This window comes from Trematomus bernacchii, unplaced genomic scaffold (assembly GCF_902827165.1).
Source record: "Trematomus bernacchii unplaced genomic scaffold, fTreBer1.1, whole genome shotgun sequence".
NCBI lineage: Eukaryota > Metazoa > Chordata > Actinopteri > Perciformes > Nototheniidae > Trematomus > Trematomus bernacchii.
The window spans coordinates 4197066-4222148 of record NW_022987477.1 but is presented as its reverse complement, the minus strand read 5'-3'; the positions used below and the strand labels follow the sequence as shown (position 1 = coordinate 4222148).

The window sequence follows — 25083 nt, the reverse complement described above, 5'->3', positions numbered from 1 at the left end:
ATAAATAATGAAATACATAAATAACGAAAGGGAAAGCTGTTTTTTTCCTTGTGTGAAACTGCTTTGATGAGATCATCTCAAGGCAAAAGGTCAGGATGCTATCAAGCTAGCAAGAGGTTACCCCACTGGCAGGGGACCACCCTCAGGAAACCTCACACACATGCACAGGGTGTGGTAATGAGGCCGGGGCTCAGAAGCGGCTAATGACTACTCATGCAGCACACTGTGGAGGTTCCCCCCGCACTACAGAGGGCTAGGGGGGCTGACCCCGGGCCTCCATCCTGACCACGGTGCCCGCTGCTTGGGCCCCTGCTGCGCATCTCACCAGGAACACAAGCTGCTGACTACAATGAGCTATTCTGAGCCTTGAAGAGCTGAACATAAAACATCCAAGCACTCTGGGTCCTCAGCATTTGGGGATAAAAAGAAAAGCGAGGTGATGAGGGAAAGACGAGGGGAAAATCAAACGTACGCAAATGTACCTAAACAGAAGGAAACAATGCTATTTTGGGGCCAAACATGGATATGCAAAAATATACATATGAAGACGCAGCAACACTCGTGCACACGCAGGGAGATGAAGAGAATGAACTGCTTAAGTGTCGGCATCCACACAAAGAAACACTTTCTCCACACAGACACATCAGAGAGGCTGACGGTCCCTGGAGGCCTCGTGTGATTCGGGACTGTAATCCTGTTATGGCATCTTTGATCTCTTCTTCCAAATCCTAATTTCAAACAAACACAGTTGACATGTTCAATGTTTCTGGGCAGATCAGGCAGAGCAACAAAAAAAACAGCAGAGCGAGGGAGAGAGGGAAGAGAATGAATCATGAGGATGGAGAACAGGAGAAATATGTGAGGAGGAATGGAGAGGAGGAGGAAGAGGGACAGTGTAAATGAAAAAGTACATTAGGGTCTATACCAAAAATGGAAAGCAGCGAGACACAGGAGCAGAACAATGAAGATGAGTGGAAGGCTGCTGGGGGCCTTGTGACAGGTATAAAGAACTTAGTCAGCTTCAGGCAGAATAGCTAACAGCTTGCCCACCTCTGTCAGCTACACACACACACAGGAAGAAAACCTACATACAGGCAGAAAACTTCAAATGGGAGAATATTTTTGTCTTAGGGGTGAGGCGAGTTTTAATGGGAGGCACATAGCCCAAAATAAACATCTTCAATAAAACATTTCACAACCAACCTGCAGGGGGTGTGCTGGGTAGTTGAGCCAGACCTCCTGTAGACCCTGTAAAGACAGAAACAGAGAAAGAGAGGGGGGTGAGCACTCAAACTAAATAAATGTTAGTGTCCCCGCTTTGTGTTAGGGTCAACCCATGCTCACAAAAACAACATCATTCTAACAAAACAAAAAATGTACTTCAAAAATAAACATTAAATACAAATATTTGTTTGCTTCACAATTCATTAAAAGGTCCCAGCCTTGAAAAAAAGAACCTTGTATGATAATAAGGTGGATTTGAAGTATTGCATTTTTTCTGTTGAATTTCATCAGCTTTGCGCATTTCTCTGTGATGCAATGGTGTGTCTAGAAAAAGTCCCATTGGCTTCTCCGGTGGACAGGAAACCTTTACACTGACACAAAGTTATAATGTGCATACCTGTAGATATACGGGAAAAAGCTGAGATGCTTGGTTAGTAAAAGCCCCTGAGACTTAACATGTTGGTCGTGACAACTCACTGTTCACTTATATAAGAGAAAGCACCTCAATTTCACAAATGAACTCTTGATAAAGTGTTTCACTTATTAAAAAGGCCCTATTAGGCTCATAATTGTGTTTTGTGCTTTTACTGTGACATGTTTTAACAACCAGAGCCCAGTCTGCTCTGATTGGTCAGCTGGCTGGCACTGTTATGATTGGTCAGCTGCTAATAGATAACAGCTAGCCAATCACATATAATGCTAGCCAAAATAAGCGCAAGTGTAATGTAGTGATGGCACTACACATTAGGGGGGGGGGGTGTAGGAGAGAGAAACTCCCTCTGGCATGAACTTTGGGATTTTAACAAAAAACCATATAACACACTACAGGAAAGGGTAAATCCAAAAAGGCAAAATGGCTCCTTTAACTATTTGGGGCCATGTTGGGGACACTCATTCCTTTAGTAGTTGTGCTTTCATATCCCATCAAAACCCCACTGGGGGCGGCGAGATTACAGCTGTTGAGTGAGATGGCATCTCATTTCGTGACCAAAAGGTCTTTATATCGACCCCCCATTTGACAGTGAGTGAGGGTGGTGATGTTGGATTTGAGTGGAAGGCGAGGGTGTTGCGGTTTGAGGGTTGGTGGGATTTGGCTTTGAGAGGTGTGTTGTCTCTGGAGACAAACATTGGCAGCGCTGGAGTCCCCTGCCTGCGGAGAGAAATATGTGCGAGATCAACATGTTTCCTTAAACGTGCTCTGAGGTTTCCACGCAAGATTGAATGGTAGAAGAGATTGAGGCTGAAAAATAGACGGCACAGAGAGAGAGAGAGAGAGAGAAGAAGCTGTGGCTCTCAAGTTGTTGCCAAGGACAACGCCAGTCAGAAGCAGCTTTCGGCCTGGGGTCTAACGTTAGGTGAGTCATAGCGGCGATAGAGTTGTGGCGAGGGCCTCTAAAGTACAGTATCACTCAGGTGTTTAAAAGGTTCAAGGAGATAAACCTTTAAAATGTGCAATAGCCCACAGGGAGGGTTGTGTGTGGTCAGCGGCATCGAATGGGCGCCTCATCTTCTCAACCCAGCCAGCTGGCAACCCATCGCCTTGAGCAGCCAATGAAAAATTCATGAAAGTGGTCAATACATTTGAGCAATGCTTCCTTTTGGTTTGCTTGTTTCTTGGCCTGGGACTGGAGTTGAAAAGCACTAAAGACATAGCAGGTATCAAGTCAACACGGAGCCTGCGTGTGAATACGACATGGGTTTTTGTCGTCTGGTATTGGCAGTTGCACAAATTGCCGTAATTACACTTGGAAGTGATGCATCTACGCAGGAGGAAGTGAAGTATAAACACGTTGCTGGGGCTTGTGATGAGAATCCATCCACAAGGTGCACGCGATCCGCCCACATGCTGTATATAGACCCGAACAGCTAATGTTTCAATTACAGCCATTCCAAAGACAAGGCAGACAATGATTAAGCCAGCATCCAGTGGGGATTTAAGAATAACAACAGGTTTTTCTTTTTTCTCCCTACTCTGTCTCTCTCCCAGCACGAGGAAGGTATAATTACTGGGGGCGCAAATCACCATGTGCAGCAGCTGAATCCCAGCCATTTGGAGGATGGAACTCTAGTGCTACTATCAGAAAAAAGAAAGAAAAAGAAACATATGCAAACATGTTTATTTGAATGTCAACAGCATACCCATAATGAGCATAATGAAAGGCAACTTCATGAAGCCTCCTATGATCTCCGTTCTTAGGTGGGCTGCAATCAGCGCTTCTGTATCTCACGGGGGATTTGAGACAAAGGCTTGCAGATACTCAGGGCTCACAAGCCAACCGTGAATAGTCACCACCAGGACATACCCTCTACCCACACACTCTATGCCCCTACACACCCCTGGGATTGTTGGCCATCCATGATTGGGACATAATGGTGCTCTTTGCTGACAAGGTCCAATGCTCCTTGACAAATTGGTCTCTAGCTACAGGCTGCCAATCAATCCATCAAACGTAGTAGTGCAGCAGGGAGATCAATAAGAGATAGCGTCGTTAATCAATACCAACATAAAAGCGGCCCTCAGTCCAAAACGGAGTCTTCTGCCAGTAAATGTTCAAGGTGATCTTCCAAATAGGAGAAAACTGGTGTTTGGCGAAGTCCATCATGTGTGGGTCGAGGCAAAAGGCTAAACTCCTACACTACCTGAAATATATATATGTGTTTTCTGCTGCAATTTATACAATACCAACGCTTCCTTCTCAGATTCTGATGAGTCTCATTATAGGCCATATGTGTTACAAAAATGTGACCAAAAAAACACTCTCTCGAACATAGCTCACCTGGCACTAACCAAATCTAACTGAATCCGACCTGTTGCCATTTTTCTACATGTAATCCCCCATGCTCTCTCCTTTCCAAGTCCATCTGTCGTGTCTCTATAATAAAGGCTAAAGGCCAAAAAATACACGGGCTGCTGTAGCCAGATCGAGATTATTTTCCACTATTACTAAACCAAGGACAGTGGAGAAAGCACACACGCTCTCATTCAGGCGTTGGACATATTGTCTGTAGCTGTCACACGACGAAGCATACAAATTGCACAGAAAGGGACATTGGGCCATTGAATAGGTAAAGAGTAGCCGAGTGAAAAGAGAAGTGGAGTGCATTGTTTGTGGTTCATGCAACAGAAAATAGAAACACTTACTCATTCTCAAATTGGCCGATGTCCAGTGCATGTTCTTTTGATGGGAACACACATTAATAATCTGTGTTTATGCAGAAAGAACTAGCTTGAATGCACCTGAATACATCAGAGACAGGAGTCTTTTGCTGCGAGCCAGTGAGCTGACCTTTAGTATAGAGGGAGTGGTGAGACAGCCTTTCACCTGTGTGAACATGTAAGCCTAGCACACTCTACTGGTGCACCAAGAGACCAAAAACAATACCAGAAAAGTTATATTTATCAAATGCTTGGTTTCTGGCCTTTTTCTGCAAAACCAGTCGATTCAGAACACCGTGGATTATATTTCTGTTTGAGTGTGTTGAAAGACAGCTGTTTTAAAACCCTTTAAGTATTGACTCAGAAGTAACAGAGGTAGGAAGTGTTGTGGAAATTCAACAATCAGTTACCTTCTGGTAAGAAATGAATAGATGTAGAAGATTGTAACTGAATTAATCTATTGGAGCTGGAAGGAGAACCTGCACTAACATGACGTACAAGAACACAAGTCATTTATACAGAGAAACAGGAAACTACGGGGGACAGGCAAGTAAGTAATTGACATTACAGCTTAACAAATGGGAAACAAAGGGACATAAGAAATGTTAAATATAACAGGTGGCATCCGTATGACAATTTGCCTGTCTATGGTCACAGTGGCACCCTTCTGTCAGTCGAATGCTAGAGAACAGAAAGACGCCAGACATGTGTAATAAAGTTGTGAACAAGCCTCGGGGTCACAGCCATAGTGAGCCAGAACTGAATGACACTTAAATGATACATTTCCACGATAGGAAGAAGGCTGTGATGCCATTCCACCAAAAGCGACCACCACAGTGCCATGGTGACCATCTCGGTTGTCACAGCAACCGTTGTTACATTTGGCGTTTGTGTGCTGGTGTTCGTAAAAATCCAACAGATTAGCCGTTGGGTAACTGGTAAAATCATCATTAGGATGATTGCTCCTCAGAAGAGGCCTCAGGACAGCACAGTGGCATCAACATGTACTCCCAGCAATATTGCACTGCTGTTGAGTCCAGGTTGGGAGCAATCAAGCAGCTCCCCCTGAAGAAGATGCTTCCTGCCACTCTGCAGATGCTTTAATAACCTCCACAGTAACATCATTAGCAAATTAGCATCTATTGTTTCCTCGGGGCTTCTGTGTGCAATGAAGCCGGATTCCATCCTCTGCGAGAGCCTTGTTGTTTGGGGAACAATGCCAGCGAAGGTGAAATGTTAAGAGAAAAACAAGGGGACGAAAATAACTGTTGCGCTCGCGCCATGAATGCCATACCAATTATGGAATAACAGAAAGGGGGAGAGGGGGGGGAAATGGTGGCCGTTGTTTGTCTGGATAGTTCTTGAGGTGGAAATGACATGCATGCTTTGTCTTGGGGAAGTCAATTTCGGAAATTCTACCTCCGGAGTTGAGGAGCTTTTGTGGTGACTTGTCATAAGAGGAGTGGAGCAAAACATCTGTGGGGGGAAAATGACTTCCTTGGAGTGCTAGAGAGCGGAAAGAATGGAATAGGAAAGACAGAGAAAAATAAGAGGGAGCCAAAGAGAGACACCAGCCAGCATCCTGGTGTTACAGAGAGAGAAAAGGAGAGTACCGGATTGATCAGCCATGTGCGAATGGAATACCGTACCGATAAATAGGAGCGGCAAAACCTTCCAGGGTGTGAAAAATGGAGAGACCTTCAATTATACACTTCCTCTCATTAGTTTTGGTAATGTGCGACGTGAAGTCCCATTCAGAAGCGGATTCAAGTTGTGCTGCAGACCAAAAAAAAGTATCTCACCCTCTGTGTGTCCGTCTCTGTGTTCTGCCCCTCTCCTCTACCCCCCCACCCCCAACCACCCGGCTGGCTTTCTGGTCTGTGTCCATCTGTCTCCTCTCAGCTTTGTGTGACAGAGAAGCCATCAGGAGGATTCAGCAGGGAGGTGACAAGCCAAACTATTTCAATCCTCAGTCTGCATGTCTAAAAAGTTGGAAATCACTCAACTTTGGTCTGCACAAATGGTCCTCGGAGTCTCAGTCACATGCAACATGCTCCCGCGGCCGTTGTTGAACTGTGGTTCTGCTATCCACTAGAGTTCAGCATATTGACTGTATTTAATGGCTTTGGAATTCATCATTGGTTGTTGTGGGTGTAAAGGTTTTATAGCGCAGCTTGGACTGTGCAAAACAGTCACACTGACATGAGGTTTCTTTTTAGCCGCAGCTGTTTCAATGTCCTCAAATGTTGGAACTTGATAAATACAAAACAACCAATGAAATAATGACTTTTGCTCATGCAGTTCATCGATTTTCTTGGACGAAAATGTCATACATTTGTTCAGACCGGACTTTAGAATCTAGCTTTTTTCTTCACTTGAAAGCTCTAACCTAATCTCGTCTGAATTTCTGAGCTTGGACGCATTACTCAATAATAATTCAAGATTCTGTGATGTGCAAATTATTATTTAAAAGATACAGAATGAGTTCAGCTAAGATATTGAAACAATTTAAGAATCTGATATAATACAACCTTTTCTCCAAAAACACCCCGTCTTTATCTGTTTAACACAAAATCTCCCATCTGGAGGTTGTATTGTAAGCGCAGTTAGCTTTCCTCTCATCTGTTGTCTCCCTGAGTGATGAAACAAATAAAATAACAGCAGGTATCTTTTGGTGCCATTGGATATTAACGTGATCAATGCTGCCAGTTTTATTCACATTTAGAAAAGACATGTTTGAGAAATGATCTTTCTCTTTGTCTGCATGGTAAGGTTTTTACCGTGTCCTATGCCTATACCAATAAATGCTACACTGCTCTTCATAAAAAGTGACAACTTGATAACATCTTCATGGTCATAGGAAGACAGTTAAACAAACCCAAGGGCGTTTCAGCTATACAACGGGAAACAATACTGTAAGGATTGGCACTCAAACACAATGACAAGCTGAAATTGGCCAAAAAGTTAAAAGAAATGCTATGATTTAAAACAAAACTATTGGTTGAATTATTTGTTTTTACGTATAAAGAACGTTTCAGGGATGGTTAATGTTATTCTTCCCCAGTTGTTTTATGGTGTGAAGTTTTCAAAGATATAGCCCTGAAGCCTCTGATCTGGTCCCTCAAAAATCGAACATATTTGATCAAACATATTCCAGCCATGTGTCCTGTTGTGTGTGGGAGTCGCCGGCTGAATCGAAGACAAACACCCACAATAGCCAATTAGAACAAAGCCTGCTGCTACATTCTGGATGTGCTGCAAGTCATTTAATTGACTCATAACAGTTCTTGCCAAGATAAATGCAAATACTGATCCATTCATCAATTATTCATGCCTGCTGATCACACACACACACACACACGCAAACAATAGCAGGTGTCCTGCTCAAGACTGGCAAATTGCAATGTTCCACACCTCCAGTTCATTTCACAAAATATACAAGCTGCGCTGTGGCTCATCCACATTTTCTTTCTTCTCAGTCCTATTGTTTTATCTTTGTGCATATCAGTACAATGCACACAATGCGCAGCTAGTCAAAAGTATTGCGGGGTAAAGCAAGATTATTTGAGATCTCAGGTTCTGAGGCTGGCAACGACTCTGTATCGTGCCATATGTGGTGCTTGCCAGAACACGCATTGTGTGGGTTAAAAACAAACAAAAGAGGCTGTATCGGTGAATACATAACAGTTCTGTCTTCCACAAAATCAAAGAAAATAAAATGTTGTGCAGTGTGTCCGCAACTCGTCTCTTTGAATGATGTAAAACCACGAGTGTATACAAAAGAAAGGCCCATGAAAATAGGCAACCGGTACATATAACTACAGAGATGAAAAGGAAACCAGAGCTGAGTAACACATTTTGTCAGTTACCTGTGTGTTGAAAAGTAGTCTTCCAAAGAGCTGCCGGGACTCCTCCAAGCCTCCTTCCAAATACACAGCACCTAAAAAAAAAATACATAGTTTGATTGTAAATTGTGTAAGATACTGTGTATAACATGCAAACCCACACACATTACAAATTAACAGCATTCAAATCCATTGGTGCTTTGCTGCTGTGAAAAATATCCTACAATTCTGAGGCAATTTCAGACTTCTCTGCTAATGGAAAACTTAAAATTAATTGAACTCGGCAATGAGTTATAATTGCTTTATTAAAAAGTAGGAGTGCATTTTTATTGCTTTTTGGTGGTGAAAATAACCTTGGGTTTCAGATCCACCTTGCCCTTGTCAGAGCACATGAGGAGGAGGAGGAGGAGGAGGAAGGGATGGTTGCATCAACACCGGGAAAGAACAGGACAAGGTCACATAAACATCAAAATTGCAGTAGGCTGAGCTTTGTCACAGGCTAAGGCTTGAATGGGCCTGACAAACACACACTAGCCCACACACAGACCTATGTTCTACATGGTCAAAGGCTTTCATGGAGGGTGCGGACAAAAGTATAACGTCTCTTTGTCCCTCGCCTACACACACGGACCCGACTTATCTGTGCAGACCCACATAAACAGACTGCAGTGAATCCGACTTGAATTGTGACCGAGGAAAAACACAATCTCAACACAACACACACATAAAAGACAAAGCAAGAAATGCGATGGAGGATTGGTCCCAAATTGCAGAGAGCTGCTGTCACAGCGAGCAAAGAACAAGACAAGTGTCCCAAATGTATCTCTCTTTGGGAATAATATGCAGCGACTCCAGCTCGTTCAGTTGCTATAGTCAGCTCCTTTACACAACTGCTTTGTGTGTTTTGTTGTTTTGCTCTTCTGCTGTTTCTACTGAAATCAGTGGAACTATCATGGTGCCTTTAAGCTGCATACAACTTCGAACCATCACACTTAGGGTGGCTCATTCAATTTAGAAGGCAATAACCACCTGGCAAATTGGGTATACGATTGTGCAGCGGTTTTTATTATGTGCATAAATGAGCCAGTGGAAATGGGGCGAGGTGCGGTTGCAAGTCTAAATGTGCAAACTGCTTTCATGGACGACATCAAAAACATATGAGGGATCCATCATCTGAGGAGGGAAACTGCTTTCAGATGGCTAACAGGCCATTTACACAAACACACACACACACAGCCCCCTTAGACAAACAGTGAAGATGCAGCCTACATCACCAAAACCATAAAGAAATACAAACAAACCACCTCACACAAAGACAAACACACACCCACTCATTCTGCCTTTCATGCCCTTTACTTATAAACAGAGGGGGAAATTACTGCCAGACGTCGGCCAAATGTTTGTGAAATTTGATTAAGCCCGACAACTTCGTCTTACCCTAGCAGCTACTTTGGCTAATAACAGGCTTTTATAAATGTGGATGCCCTTTACTAATATATAAATCTAGCTGGCAAAATAATGAAAGAATTTGGAAGGCGCCAGGTAATGTGCTTTTTAGACAGAAGAGTAATTTCATCCAATGCTTATAACCATCCCAAATCTGAAAGACAATATGTCAGTAAATCAATATCTATAACTCTAAATTCTTCTCGCTGTCCACACAGATGTTCATCAGTAGGCAGGGCTTCTGAAATCTTGGCATGTCGGGGTTTCACTGAGGCTGACCGCAGGAAGCCCAGGAGAGGGGAGCGGTTCTTCGCAGGATGTTTCCCACTAAGCATGAGCTCTGAGATTTGTGGTTTCACCATAATGTGGACTTCAGTTCTAGACGCCTCTACGTAGCAGATGTTTCCTCTGGAGACCAGCTGTGGGAGGAGAAGAACTCCCTCTAGGACGATGTTTTGAACGTCTTTTAACTATCACTCATAAAGCATTCATGTGTGTTAACACTGAAGCTAGCTTGGTGTGGGTGGGACCGCGAAGCAGATTTTTTTCATGTTCTGATGACACAGCAGATTCGGAGAGTTCCCCAAATGGGAGGCCTCAAAGTCGTTGAGACTCAAAGTTTTTCCTTCCTATTACATTTTTAAAACTTCTTCCAAGCGTTAGGAGAAGGTAGGGGGGTAAGCAGGGAGGAAGGGAAAAACCAGGAGAGCCTCAAGGGATTTAAAAAGGTATTAAAAATCTCAAAGCAACACCTTTGGTGTCAATCAAAGGGCCTGTGGATGAAGAAACCAAGATATGCGCTTAATTCTAGCGAGAACACTTTTGACGAGGCGGCTGTCCGTGCAAAAAAGTGTGCCTCAAAGCGATCCAATCAATCGCACAACTTGCTGCAATCCTTAAACGGAGATCTGTGCTTCACAGTAAACCCCGTCAGCCTGCAGAGTTGCAGCTGACGCCCTGAATACACACAGCCCACAAAGACGCCCAGCCAACTCAACGGGCAATGATATGCTAGCATCTCTCCGCTGCTCATCTCGCAGTAACATCATGCACGGGTCAAATCACTCTGCAGTCTCAGAGCTCCGGCACATTCAACCCCCTAAGTTGTGAAAACAGCGTACAATAAAGAAGGACTACATCCACAGAGGTAAACCTGCCTGGAACATGCTGCGGTGGTGGGACCAGTTGTTTGAGTGTTCCCTTTTGAAAAACTTCAGGAAATGTGATTCACAAGCCTTTTTTTTTTAAACTTAGAACTTCGAATGACATACTTAAATATCTCAAGAACTCAAATTTCAGCGCACCTAACCTCCAATTCTCCCAAAGCTCATTACCTCTTTTGCCATTTTGATAAATGGTCGCCGTTACACTGTTCTTTGCAATCTTTCCCTTGTAGATTTGTTGGAGGGGACTTTCCAAACTTTTTGTATTGGACAAAAAAATGAACTGGAAGTGATAAATCAAAACTTTTCTTCCAGTACTGTGTAGAGGATATCATTCAAGGCCATAGAAGGCCTGCCATTAATGAATCTCCACATCTGTCACAAGTGTAATGCAGACAGCCATACCGACTGTACAGTGTTATGTTTAGGAATAGAATTCCAATGTCTGTGGGCTTTCAGTGACCAATAAAAACCCAGAGTCAGGGGCATATGAAACACCAGCGGCTGACAGTCACATTAATAACCTAGAATGAATTATTCAAAAACGCTCAGGCTCTAATCCATCAAATAATATATTAAGCCGCTCCCTCTCGGCTCAATGGGGGCTGAAACAGCGGACGGACACAGAAAGCAACACATTCAAGTAAAAAAAAAGAAGAAACCAAAACATGAAAATATTTTTTACTACAGCACCGACAAAGGCAGGCTGAGAGCATTGTAACATCAAACATCTTACTTTTCAAAAATGACGCTTAGAGCGAGGGGGGAAGAAGGAGAAACAAAAAAAAGAGTGCGCACAAGAAACCAACTCCACCACTGCAGCAATTAACAAAGGCAGCAGTACTCGCTCAATGAATACACCGGCTGCATTGTGTATGAATCTGATATTCAGCAAGTGAGAGATAATCCTTTCTCTCCGTTCTTTTAATAGGAAGAGCTTAGAGAGGGCCCTCACAAAGGTTCACCATCTGTATCCCCCATGGCTACTGGCAGCGTATAATCCACAGATCAACTGTACAAGGAAATTAGGGCCATAAAAACAGAGTGAGGCCTCTTTTCTTCTTCTCTCAATTCTTTTCAGACTGTTCGGAAAGGGAAGGAAGGCTTATCAGTGAAGAAGACCTGTGAGGGAAACGACAGGGCAACAGGCGTGCAGAGTTTCTATGAATAAGCAGAGGGAGAAAAAAAAGCGGTTTCTAAAGACGAAAAGGTAAAGTGGGCAAAAGTACAGAGGGAGAGGGTGAGAGAGAACGGGGGAGGGGGTGGTACAGAACGGGAGGTGCGCAGGGCAAAAGAGCCCAAATGAGAATGGCCCACTCCGGCAGAAGTTAATGACAGGGGATCAGAAAAGCAAGATTTCCATTCAACACTTTGAATTATTCAGGGTTGCAGGGCACCCATTTGCATTGCAGATGCTTTCCATTCCTCTACCGCTCTCCCTCCATTCCGCCTCTCTCTGCAGCTCTCTGGCTTTCTTTCCCTCTCTGTGTCTCGAGCTAGAGAATGGCCCTGCCTCGGGGTTAGTAGATACATTCTCGGCTTCATGGAGGAAAAGCTTTGCCCATGCAAAGCAGGAGATTATCTGCCATTTCCAACAAAGCCCAGGTTCAATGGTCACTGTGGCGAGGAAACAAATAAAACAAAGGTCAGAACACATGCACAGTAAGCCGTTGGAGGGCCTTGGAAATATTATGAGCATGTCATATTCCATCAGAACTTTCAGTGTGCGAAAAAAGGCCCATTTGATTTCCACGCATTTGAACGCTAGAGGAAATAAACAGTATAAAATAGAAAGAAAAAGAAAAAAGTGATGGTACCTTCAGACAACAAGGCAGCGAAACGTCTGCAAGTGCATGTCTGTTGATGTGGCGCCTGCTGCTTTTAGGAAAGTGGTGGTTGATGTCTTTGTCAGATAGATAGGCGTGCGCGAGGATGACATGACAGCATTTGTGGGCCCCACGCATCATCTTACGGCACGTGTGAGCGATGCAAGTGTGTGTTGTGAGGAGAGAAAGGCTCTACTCCAGTAGCAGGGGCTGGGGGATGAGGAGGTTGGAGATGACAGAGAGACATGATGACTCATCATCTGCGTGGCACATATTTCACCTAATAACACCCAAACTCGAGATCACAGGGGGGAACAGAGAGTTAGAGGAACGCAAAGGGACATAAAGAGTAAGGCTGAGACAAGGGAGTGCGGAGACGGATAGACGGCTCAACGGCAAGGTCTTAAAGGAGGTGTTTGAGCTAAAAAAAAACTGAAATGAAGATGACAAAAGTCTAAGAGAAAGGAGAGGCAACATCAGACGGCATTCGCAAATTCAACCGACTTTGAAAGTGCGTATGTGTGCATGTTTTGCCCCTCAGCATGTGTGTCTGTAGTGTAACGGGGGGTGGGGTGATATTTTTGAGATAGTTATCTAAAACCCATCACTGCAGGGTGCTCTCTGACAGCGGTTTTCTCACAGGTTCCTTTATAACAGCTGTTTATTCATCACTTTTAGTAAGTTGAAATATGAAAAAGGCAAGGGAAAAAAGAAAATAGGGCCATCAGGTTTCCTGGCCCCGCTGCTTTGTTCGGGTGTGTGCGGCGATGAGGCGACAGCGTCAGCCACGGGACAGAATAGATTACGGCTCAGTCTCTGCCGATAATGAACCCGTAACAAGTTCGGGGGCCGCGGGGCCGACAGGGGGCCGTGGTGCCAGTCAGCACTTTCCCCACGCACTGCTGTTTTGGTGCAGGGGGAGGACGGTCTCTTTTTAAAAGCCACCCACTTTCCGTATCTATCATCAGGGGAGCGCAGACATGGCTGCACTGGTTCAATCAAGATGGTGATAAGATGAGGAAAGCTGCCGAGTCTGCAGCTCTCGAAGAGCGAGGCTTAGCTTAGCGCTGCCCATGGGGTCGCATGGAGAGAGGGATTCGGTCCCCTCGAAGAGTTTTTTGTATGTATGGTTTTAAGCACGGGGTCCTAATCACTGCACAAACTCCAGCGCTGAGCTGCCAGTGAGATAATAGCGAGCTTGTGTGTGTGTTGCTCCGGGGATTGCCTCGTCCAGCCAGAGGTCAAACCACACCTCCCGAGATCAATAAAGTGTGTAATGTTTCCAGGGCCTAATGGGAGATCCACTGCAGCTTTTTACGCAGCTTAACACACACAGACCTGAGCTAAACTATTAAAAGATTCCATTTTATTCAAGGCACATGAAGTTAGCAGGTGATTAAACCCATTAATGCAGGGAAGCATTAACGATGTAAATGCCTACACGTGCTGCTGCAAAGTCCAGCAAAGCCTCATTTGAGTTAAATTACAGTATTAAAACCCTACGTAATTTTCTGTTGTGTTTGTAGGAGCGGAGAGACACTATTTGTTTTCAGTATATGTAAATCTAGCCTTTTAGGAATAGATTTACATATTTAGTTCACTCAAATGCAATTCTCTTTTTTTGTTCCCCCGCACACCCATCATCCCTGCTTAGGTCCCGGGGGAATCTCACCGATAAGAGCCTCAAAGCAGTTGGCCATGGCGTGCCGCAGGTCCGACTCCCGGCACAGATCGGGTCCGTGAGCGTAGAGCATGAAGCGATCCAACTCCAGTTTCTGCAAAAGACAAACACATTCATATCAGTGCGCCGCCACCGACACCTCGATAATAGCCTCTTGAAAAAGTAATAGCATTTTTTGGTATTGCACATTTTCATAGGCTCTCTATGGAAAACAAGGGGGGGGGAAAAGGGGGCCAGAAAACTCGGGGGAAATGAAAAAGATTGCCTGCCCTTGCTGGAAAAGGTTCTACTTCATGGCACTGACAGATGTGCCCATGTGTTGTCCAGCTGTGGCATGGTGCACTAAGCCAGGACAGGAGCAAAATGTTCACACACACAAACAGAAATACACTGGCTAACACACACACGGACATGCTAGATAATCCCTAGATAAATTGTGAAATAGTACAGTGGTGACCTTCATTCTGTCTAAAGCGTAGGAAGCTCTTATACTGGTTTTATCACAATAAAATACATTAGAAGTATAAGTTTGGATAACAGAGAATTACTCCACCTTATTAATGTTAAAGGGGCGCCATTTTGTACTTTGTGACATGTTCAATGTTGAAAAAGGTCTTTATTTTTCTCATACTGCCTGTGCTGCAACACCCTTTTTCACCTTTAGTGATGTCACTATGTTGTGGAGGTAAACGAATGGGTCCAATGGAAGAGTTTCAGGCATTGGGGGGGGGAGACTTGGGATTATAGCCTTTGCAGACCATTGACATGCACAGAAACCTATATAACACACTACAGGAAAGGGAAAACCCCAAAAAGCATAGGGCCTCTTCAAAATAATTTACTATAGTACTTACAATAACGCTAAATAGTACATAATATGGTATTTTAACAATATTATTACCAGTACTATCATTGTACGATTATATATTTTAGTTTTTGTTGTCGCTAGATTTGCAACGAATAGTTGGCTAATCGATTACTCTAACTACAGAAAACATCTTCACAACAAAGAAAAATTATTATTTGTTGAAGCAATTCTTCATGCAAAATAGGCTAAAAAATAATTGCTATATGGAAATTTCCGGCTGTAAATAATGCTGTGTTGGTTGGGACTCTGGGTCAGTCAAACTTTCTGCAACTTTTTCTTTGAGCCGCTTCAACAGTCGCCCAACTTGATTTTCCTGGCAGTGCACCACAGAAGAATACCCGGCAAAAAACAGTCAGGGTGCTATTTAATTATGGCTGATAACTGTTGGTGGTATCCCACCCCCTGTGATTGCACACACAAATTAAATCGCAATTCATAAATACTCCAACTCAGAGGGAACCCGGTCTGACTTTTAAGCCTTCCAAGTGAAGTGGCGGATTGTGCCGTAGCTCGCTGAAGATATTTTTTTAAAGATAATTGTGAGTGTTCTTGAGCAGACGGCTTTAGAGGAGCCTGGTAAACAACTTGGCAACGTTGAACACTGTATCACACTCACTTTACCGCGAGCGGCAAATTGAAACAAGCCAAACTGCTACACAGCACTAATGCAGATTCGGGCGGCTGCATCTTTGTATTCAGCGGGGAGCAACATGAAAGATTGAAGTTTTTAATTGCTTTCTCCACATCACGGGACGATTATTGTTGTGTTCTTTACAAACGTGCCAGTGAGTGCGGCTTGGCTGTACTGCGCTGCCAGCGAGAGAGGGAAAGGGGCCCCGCGATAACAGGAACTGGAGAGTGTTTCAGGAAGACTTCTAGGGGCCCATAGGGACCCAAGCCGCACTAGTCTAGCACTCCAAAACAACAACCTTTTAACTCCAATTACAAACCTGAGGGGGCAGAGAAAAAAGGTAAGGTATGGCAGCAAGACAAAATTACCCTTTTCCCAAGTGCCCCCTTAAAAAGAGGCAAAGTCATAACGGCAAGACAAGAAAAAAAGAACACTGTCTCAGACATTTTCTCCTGTCAGTTCGCAGACCTTTCACAGGTACGGGTTACTGGTTTACCTTGGCTAGCATGGCTAAGTGCTGGTTCTGCACGATGGCTGTTCTGTAGGTGGCCAGGCCGCCCTCCTCCAGACCGGGAAACAAGTAGTACAAGTGGACACTGTGGATGGAGAAATTAAAAGAAAAGAGCAAAGTTCAAGTACAAGTCACTTGATGTCAGATTTAACGGTTTGGAGACATTTTAAGTTAGAGAGCAGGAGAGCTACAGCTTAAAGCAAGTTAGATTTGGGCGTTTTAAAACACTTTCTTGCTGCCATTCATCATAGTCAAGTGTACAGTAAGACAACTTTACAGACAATTTTCTGTGTAAAGTGGCCAAATCGAATTAACTGTATCCTTCAAAAAACAAAAATGAGAATAAAAACGGTTACTAGATTTATTTTTTTTTTTAATTGCCTCATCCTGGATATACCAATTTTGACAAGACCTCCTAATTAATTTTCCAGATATTGAAGCCTTTCCAGGTCTGTGTTGGATCCCAGAGATGTCCGCGGACGCTTCAGTGGTTCCACAGCTGGGTTCCGGGCGAGCAAGTTCCATTTTCATTACGGTCCAGCGTCTCCCTAACCGCGGCGTATCATTTGATTTCATTTGAATTAAAGCAGGCCATTTAATTCAGTCATTTCTAATCAATGCAAAGAGAGGAAAGCAGGTGGTGCTCTGTTTTCCAAATTCATGAGAGGTCTATTTGTCAGGCTATTGTGGTCTTAGTGTGAAAACAAAGCACTTGGAATTAGTAAAAAAACACTTGTGTGCAATGAAAAATAATTATAGCAGAGATTTTGGTTCGCTGGATAAAGTGTCACACAAAGAGTGTCTAACTGGGCTACATGGTACTCTTCATTTAGGAAAACATGGTGTATTTTAATCAGAAGATAATGTTGATTCAAAGAGAAAAAGGCCTTAAATATTGTTTTTAAAGCAGTGAACTATCGACCCCACTGAGCGTGCAGTACATCAAAGCTTCATTAAGTGGACATGAAAGCTGGATCTCTTTCTCTTAACTCTGAAACTTATTCATTCACAAGTTCAGCAGCAGTGGTTCTAAATCTTATGGGAGAAAAATGCGAACAAATTCAAGTGATGTTAACTAAAAAAAAACTGTGTTCTTAATGCAATTCCAAAGATGACTTCTGGTTTGCCCGTCAGGCTTTCATCTTTAATAATCATTACTAATTTAAAAATGCACCTGAACTTATGTACTCCAAATTAAATATGAACTTTTCCAGAAGAAGGAACACAAATATTGTCAGTGGACTTTCTTTTCTTTTCTTTTTTTTTAAACAGGCCGTAACCCCTTCTGTCCGACACTGTGTTAGGGCTATTTAAATGTGCAAAATATTCTGTTGGCTGGACAGCAGAGGCACAGATAGCCTCTGAGGGCCGTGCTCACTGGAGGTGCACAAGGCAGTTGGCTGGATCTGCTGTACCCATTTAACTGGACAAGAGGCTGATAAATAATTCAGAGGGCCAGAGCGTAGGCCAAGCATGTCTCGTCAGGCGCTAACAATCAAAGAAGGGAGGCATAGGAAGGCAAAAACATGGCTAGAGATAACAAGAGAAACAGAGGCTAACCACCTTTTTTGTAACACTGTTCCTGCTGAAAGGAGCGCGAGCAGTGTCCTGTGTAACTCAGTGATACTTACTATTACAGTTGAATTCATTCAGGCTGTGAAGTGTTGGCATATAAGGCTACAAATGAGTTTTTTATAGTAGAAGATATGCTGTCTGGCAAAAGGAAGTCAGATAAAATATATATATATATATGGTTAAGTAGTGGAGGAAGTTATGGTTTAATGGTGGGAATGTTTAGACAGTGGGTGTTTCTCAATGTCGAGGACGCTTCCTTGGTAGCACATGTACCTCCGAGTCAGGTCCTTCAGAAGCGAGGCAAGAATCCTTCCTAGCCTCGGAAAACGAAGAATGGTGGAACAGGCTAACAGGTGTGCGTCATATGCGAGGCCCCGCCTTAAATGGAGCACGATTTCCGCCAAAGATTTGGAAATTGGTCCGTGCGCAAAGCATTGTGGGGATTTTAAGACCGCGGAGGATACACATGTGCAGCCTCGAAATTTCCCGCAACGAAGGACGCCGGCCTCGGTAGAATTCCAAGTATCCTGGACATTGGAACAGTCCTTCGGCGGGACTCGATGACGTAGCATGCTTGAAATAGTGGCTCTGGAGCAGCCTTCCTCGACATTGAGAAACACCCAGTGTCTCAGAGAATCTATGGGTAGGATTGGTTGGCTTGTTTTGCTTTCTTTTATATGAAGGGACTGTTAGCTGTGTTCTGGAAACAGAACTTATTTATCCACTTGTGGTTGCTCTGTTCCTACAATTTGAGATTGATTTCAAATATGTTGGGACTCTCTTTATTACTTTATTAAATATAAGACAAACTTGTTTATGAATAATTTATTTCTTTCTTTTAAGGGAATGAATAAAAAATTAAGTTCAGAGCAAGAGATAAAAAAAGCCCTTTTCTTATGTTTTCATGTAGTAACATCCACCCTGATGAGGAGGTACAGTGGGTAGGTGGGCTCTGCCTCGCTAGGTTGTGTGAGATTAATAATAGCATCTCATAATTAGCACTGTGCTCGGGTAAGTGCCGGGCAGCAGCGTCCACACTCACCTGGGAGTCAATAATACAGTCAGCATTCCAGACAGCAATCCTAGACAGCTAATTGCAAGTTGTCATGGAGAATTGAAGCCCGTTAAAAAGAGGTAATGGGGGGAAAAAATTACATCCCTGCTTCCAATTACCAGTAGATCACTGTCTTGAATGAGTGGAAAGTATGGAGGAGAGCGTAGTTGTGACAGACACGGATAGATGTAGACAATAAGAAAGAGGGAGAGATGAAGTGAGGTGTGGGGGGGGGAGAAGAAAGGCCGATAGTGTTGTAGTCGGCTTCAATTAGCGCATGTGTCTATCAAAGATGCGGAGAGCGCTTTCTCACCTGGTGAGGAACTCGACTACGGCATCACCCAGGAACTCCAGTCTCTCGTTGTGATTGATCCTGGGGGTGAGGAGGAGACGGGAAGGGGGGAGGAAAGTTGAAAAAGTAGTGTGAAAGATGGTCAAACACGCATCAGAGAATAACAGTAGCTCACGTTCAATAATAAGTAGCCGTTGCTCTTAAAATTAGCTCATTTAATTTCCCCTGTGATGTCCATTCTCTCACAGTTCAAGTTAATTTTCTTGTCAGCAGGCCCGCTGGGTGTATTAATCACAATGATTGTCCCTTTGATTGCCCCTGTGGTCAGTGATACAGCGTGAACAGATATGTGGCTGCAGGAGGCCTACCTGGAGGGGGAGGGGTCATCCTGCCCCAGCCGAGACATGATGTTAATCAATGTGTTGATTCCTGGAAGAAAATCCCCGGAGAGAGGTGAGGGATAGAGTGGTCATTTGACAGTAAAAATAGAAACAAGGCAGGGAATAATTGGCATGAAAAGGAAGAGGGACCCACCTTTCTTCCTCATGTACATGTGGTGGACCTTCCTGTCTCCGTACTTCGGCTGGCGGATGCCACAGTTGGAGAGGGAGTTGCGGGCATGATCAGGATTCATACCGAAGTTCAGGTGGTGACTGGGGTGAGTCATGGCGAGCTGGAGGAGAGAGAAGAGAGTTGCAACGAGGGGTGAGGTGACACTTTTCAAAGAAGGTGAAAGGGCCAGAACAGGGTCGCGCTGGAAAAGTCCTTTCTGCTTACAAATGATCTCAATGGATTGAAATGGCCCGGAAGTAAGGCAAGGCAAGGCAAGTTTATTTATATAGCACCTTTCAACACAAGGCAATTCAAAGTGCTTTACAAAAATGGAAGACATTAAGAAAATGGCATTTAAAATCAGTCATTAAAAATAAAAGATAATAAAATAAACATTAAAAGAAAAAATACATGGATAAAAGTTACAGTGCAGTTTAAGATATGAATAGTTCAACTAAAAGCAGCAGCAAAAAGAAAAGTCTTCAGCCTGGATTTAAAAGTAGTAAGAGTTGCAGCGGACCTGCAGGTTTCTGGGAGTTTGTTCCAGATATTTGGAGCATAATAACTGAATGCTGCTTCTCCATGGTTAGTTCTGACTCTGGGGACAGAAAGCTGACCAGTCCCTGAAGACCTGAGAGTTCTGGATGGTTCATAATTTAGCAGTAGGTCAGACATGTATTTTGGGCCTAAACCATTCAAAGCTTTATAAACCAGCAACAATATTTTTGAAATCTATTCTTTGACACACAGGAAGCCAGTGTAAGGACTTCAGAACAGGAGTGATGTGATCCACTTTCTTAGTGTTAGTGAGGACTCGAGCAGCGGCGTTCTGAATTAGCTGCAGCTTTCTAATAGATTTTTTAGTGAGCCAAGTGGCAGCCATGATAAGATCTGTTAGAATCCTCTAAATTATAGGAAAGGAGCTTCAATGCTTCCTTTATTGTATCCTTTAGCATAGGATACTCTGGATCATCCTTCTCAAAATCTGTGCAGCTGCAACATTTAAAATCGCATAATTCAACATTTGACCGAGTACGTGATTGATAAGTGGGTTCGTATATGTATGCGAATGGCAAATCATCAATATAATAATCAATAACATTAGCTGTTGCATCAGGATGGCGTCACCCAGTTCAGTCTCTTTTCCTAAGTCCTGATAAATAGTCCTTCCTTAAGCCCATGGTGTTTTTCCACTGAGGTTGAGGAAAAGTGGTTCGGAAACGACTCATGGGCCCGATTTGTTTTTTAAAAAGTCAACCGCAACCAGATTCTTAATTTGCATGACAACCCTCAACAGAGCCTGATGCGTTCCATTTCCTCGTTTTGTCTAATGACTAATTACAAACGGTAACACAGATCAAAGCAAATCAGTCTAATAATGTCGGATCAGAGAGGGAGGTGTGCTTAGGTGAGACACAGGAAGAGAAAGTTCCCTCATGCCTCTTCGTCACAGTCAGGTTGTCTATATGAAAATGAATAACTTTAACTTTCAAACCTTTAAAGACAGGCAAAAGTGGGAATTGAAGGTAAAATAAGCCTGAAGGAAAGGTATTAGTCGACATTCAGCTTTGTTTGAAAAGGACGAAAAACTGCTGTGCCTAGAAAGACTGCCGCGGCTGAACATCTCAAATTCACTCGGGGAAGAAAAAGGCAAAAGATAGGGCTCAGTAGGATATGTCAAGCCTTTATCAATCTTACATTAGTAGAATGTTAATCTCAGCCAAAAAAACACGAAAGAAAACTCCCGACTACTCTCCCCCCTGGGCTTGCTTTTCAAAATGCTTGTCTCCTTTCAGCCAACTTCAAATCAATTTCAAGCTCCAATGAGATATATATGTAAAAGTTAACAGAGAGGTTTCAATATTTATAGTTGCTCAAGAGGCCTTCAGCTTTGTTGCCTTGAACACCGAGGCGACAGATTCAACAGCAATTGTATTTTTTCCTGTGGTTAAGAAGAAAGAAAGCGAGTTATTTGACATGACACAAAAAGAAATCTAGCAATTCTCAGCGCCGTGTTGACAGTTTGATCAAAATAAATAAAAACAACACCAACAACCATGTCTATTTCCACTTTCAACTCCCGTTGTGCGAATGTCAGACAGAAGTCGATGACCACCTACTACACAGCCTCAACTACAGATTTGGGTACTCGACAGGAATCCCATCAAAAATAACACACTCTGTAAACACCGCGGGTCCATCACAGTTACGGACAACATTCAACAACGGTATTGGCTCTTAAGTTGAATCTGTGGGGCGGATTGACGTCTGCAACTGTTCCTGTCAACATAATGACTGCGTAACGTATCGGAGGGATTTGGATTTAGTGATCACTGCCTCAGCTGCTGCTCAACTGCCTTTGGCTAAATGGGAGTAAACATCATCAGTCAGTTGGGAGCGGCAGACTTGAGTGGAAAGCGTGTTCCTGAACCCACATGCGGGGAAACTGATGGGCAAACTGCCTGTTTGGCAAACAGCACCCAAAAAGCTCTTTATCACCGGGCACTGCATTATTGGATATGCACAGGTAGATGAATACTCGGGGGTAAAGAAAAGAGACTGGAATCAAATATTGAAATATCAGATTTTTTTGTTGAAGGAATCGCATATGTTTTTTTGTAGTTGCATTGGCCTTACTGTAGTATTTTGAGTTCTTAGCGCATAATGCATTAGTTTGAATTCACTTTTCTTGATTCTTTGTTCATTGTGTAAGCAAGCGAGAAAAACAAAGTTGTGGGAAGTGTTATTGATATCAAATGGTCATCTTTGGGGTGAATGTTTCCTTTAACAGCTGGGTGTGCAGCCCTTATGTAACATTGCTATAAAAGGCCATCCCCTTGCATTGTTATGTAATATCTAACATTTGGAATATTCAAACATGCTCAGAAATATAAGCATGTTAAAGCCTGTAACATGCATGAAATAGATGGGCGTCCCAATCATATGGCTGGGTATGAATAACATTCTGAATAACGAAAAAGCATGAAAGACCCTTGCACTCTGTGAAGAGCCGCATCAACAAAAGCATGCGAGCCGGGGACGAGGACTTGTACGGATACATTATTGAGATCATCTGTGATGCCTCTCATCCTGTCAGCATGGGTAAAAAGTGAGGGACGGGGATGAAGCAACAGGGAGGAGGGTGATTACGAGGGTCTGGTGGATGTTGGGATGCGGGAGCATGTGGCGACCATGAACACATGTCTCTCCATCTCCAACCCACCTGCCCCTACCCCAGTTTTAAATGTTAAATGTTTAACAGCGAGGCTCTCAGAAGAGGAGCTTCAAAGGGCCGCGGCACCACTGGAGCCAGGCGGGTGGGGGCGAGGGTGGGGGCGAGGATGGGGGGGGGGGGAGGGTCTGAGTGCAGAGGCTCCCGCTCTCTGCCTGGCTTTTTTGGAAGTTGCCTCATGCAAAGATCACATTGCCATTCTGTACTGAAATAGCAGGTGTGTTGCTGCACAGAGAATCGAGTGATGTCCAATGGATTAACTGACTGAATGTATACGGTGATCATACACTTCTGACATGTGTTCTCCCTGCGTGTTTGATTCCCAGATATGATTTCATTAAATTACAGTGCGAGCTGGAAACAAGCATTGATTTCTGTGCAGACTCACAAAACTCTGCTTCCCGAATGATCTGCTGCTTTCATCTCTTCGAAGCAAAATATAGCTTGCCTTTAATGGGAGTACAGCTCATTAACCTTCAAAGCCAGAACAAAAAATCCCATTCTGAAATAGCTCTTCCACTGCCCCAAACCAAGAATGACAGCCTGTTCCTCTGCAGAAATATCCCTTTAAGTGTAACCCACAGTATGTGTCATTAACACTCAGTGTGTGTTAAATGTGTCAAAATAGAAATGTCAAAACATGTCTAACACTTTAGACTTGTACAAGGTATACTGTGTTCGACGATTAATACTCGTTGATAAATGTTAATTCCAGGGAGCTGCAGAAGTGCCTGTTGTTATTTTATTTAGATAATATTATTTTATGCAATCAAGCAATACAAATGGTGATTTTTCTAAAAAGGAAACCAATAAGTGGATCAGTCTTAAGGTCTCTTCTGAATATTTACTATTGCTTCTTTATAAAAGCTATAGTATTTCTTACACAATTTATTTCTTACTCCATCAAGGAATAGTCCATAGAATATGCGATTACTAACATATTTGTTAGCTGCAGCTATTCTCATAAATTGCCACTGGAAAACATTCCTCTGATTAAATATGATCATGTCATCAGAAAAGGGGAAATGTGATGTGATGGCAGATCTGAAATCAGTTTGACACAGAGAGGGCTTTTTGAAGAGGCACCGTTGCACTCATGCAGCCGTCCTGTCCAAACACATCTGGGCACAAAGTGTGTGTTCTGTGGGACATTAGTCGCTGTGTGTGTAGTATACGAGGAATGTACTGTAAGCCAAGCCATGATGGCTCCCCCCTTGGGTCATTTCAGTCCCAGAAGTGGACACACACACACACACACACACACACACACACACACACACACACACACACACACACACACACACACACACACACACACACACACACACACACACACACACACACACACACACACACACACACACACACACACACACACACACACACACACACACACACACACACACACACACACACACACACACACACACACACACACACACACACACACACACACACACACACACACACACACACCAGTGTCATGGTGTTCACACTTAAGTGGATAGAATTGCGATGGAGACAGACAGCCAGGTAACACACTGCAGAGAACTGTATGGGAGCTGTCATGATCAAACTGATTGTTTTTCTTTTGTTTGTTTGTCTCTTTTGAAAGATGAAAGAATTGAATGAGAGTAGAGGGAGGGACAGATCCATTAACTTCTCTCGAGAGAGACGGCAGATTTCAGGCTCAAATTGGCGTCTCTTCGATGAAAGCCACGCAGGCTGTCGGCCGCCGGGTGGCCTCGCAGCGGGTCAGCGTTCCCTTTTTAACACTCGTAATGATGGGTCGTCATTATACAAACGACAAAATCTCCGATCGATACGTGCGAACACGCGCAGACACACACGGAGCCTTGAGCGAATCTTAATGCATCCTTCCCCTTTTTAACTATGTATAGGCTACAACACATTGATTTCTAATGTATCAGATTATGACAGCTCTTCGATATTGTTGGAGGCGGCCGGGGGGCTTGCTACAGGAACACACAGCTTGAGGCTGCAGACCTGGCAGGGGAGAAGCTGG

General features: G+C 43.6%; 1 protein-coding gene across 1 annotated transcript in view; it reads right to left on the bottom strand.

Moving 5' to 3' along the window:
• drosha (drosha ribonuclease III) overlaps positions 1–25083 on the bottom strand; it is an 80719-nt gene that overhangs the window by 26081 nt on the left and 29555 nt on the right. The window contains exons 18-24 of the mRNA XM_034148106.1: positions 19808–19946; positions 19642–19702; positions 19295–19354; positions 16338–16437; positions 14334–14436; positions 8251–8321; positions 1204–1248 (exon numbers count right to left, since the gene is read on the bottom strand). Of these exons, the coding sequence (XP_034003997.1) occupies positions 1204–1248; positions 8251–8321; positions 14334–14436; positions 16338–16437; positions 19295–19354; positions 19642–19702; positions 19808–19946 (579 nt within the window). The remainder of the gene's footprint in view (positions 1–1203; positions 1249–8250; positions 8322–14333; positions 14437–16337; positions 16438–19294; positions 19355–19641; positions 19703–19807; positions 19947–25083) is intronic.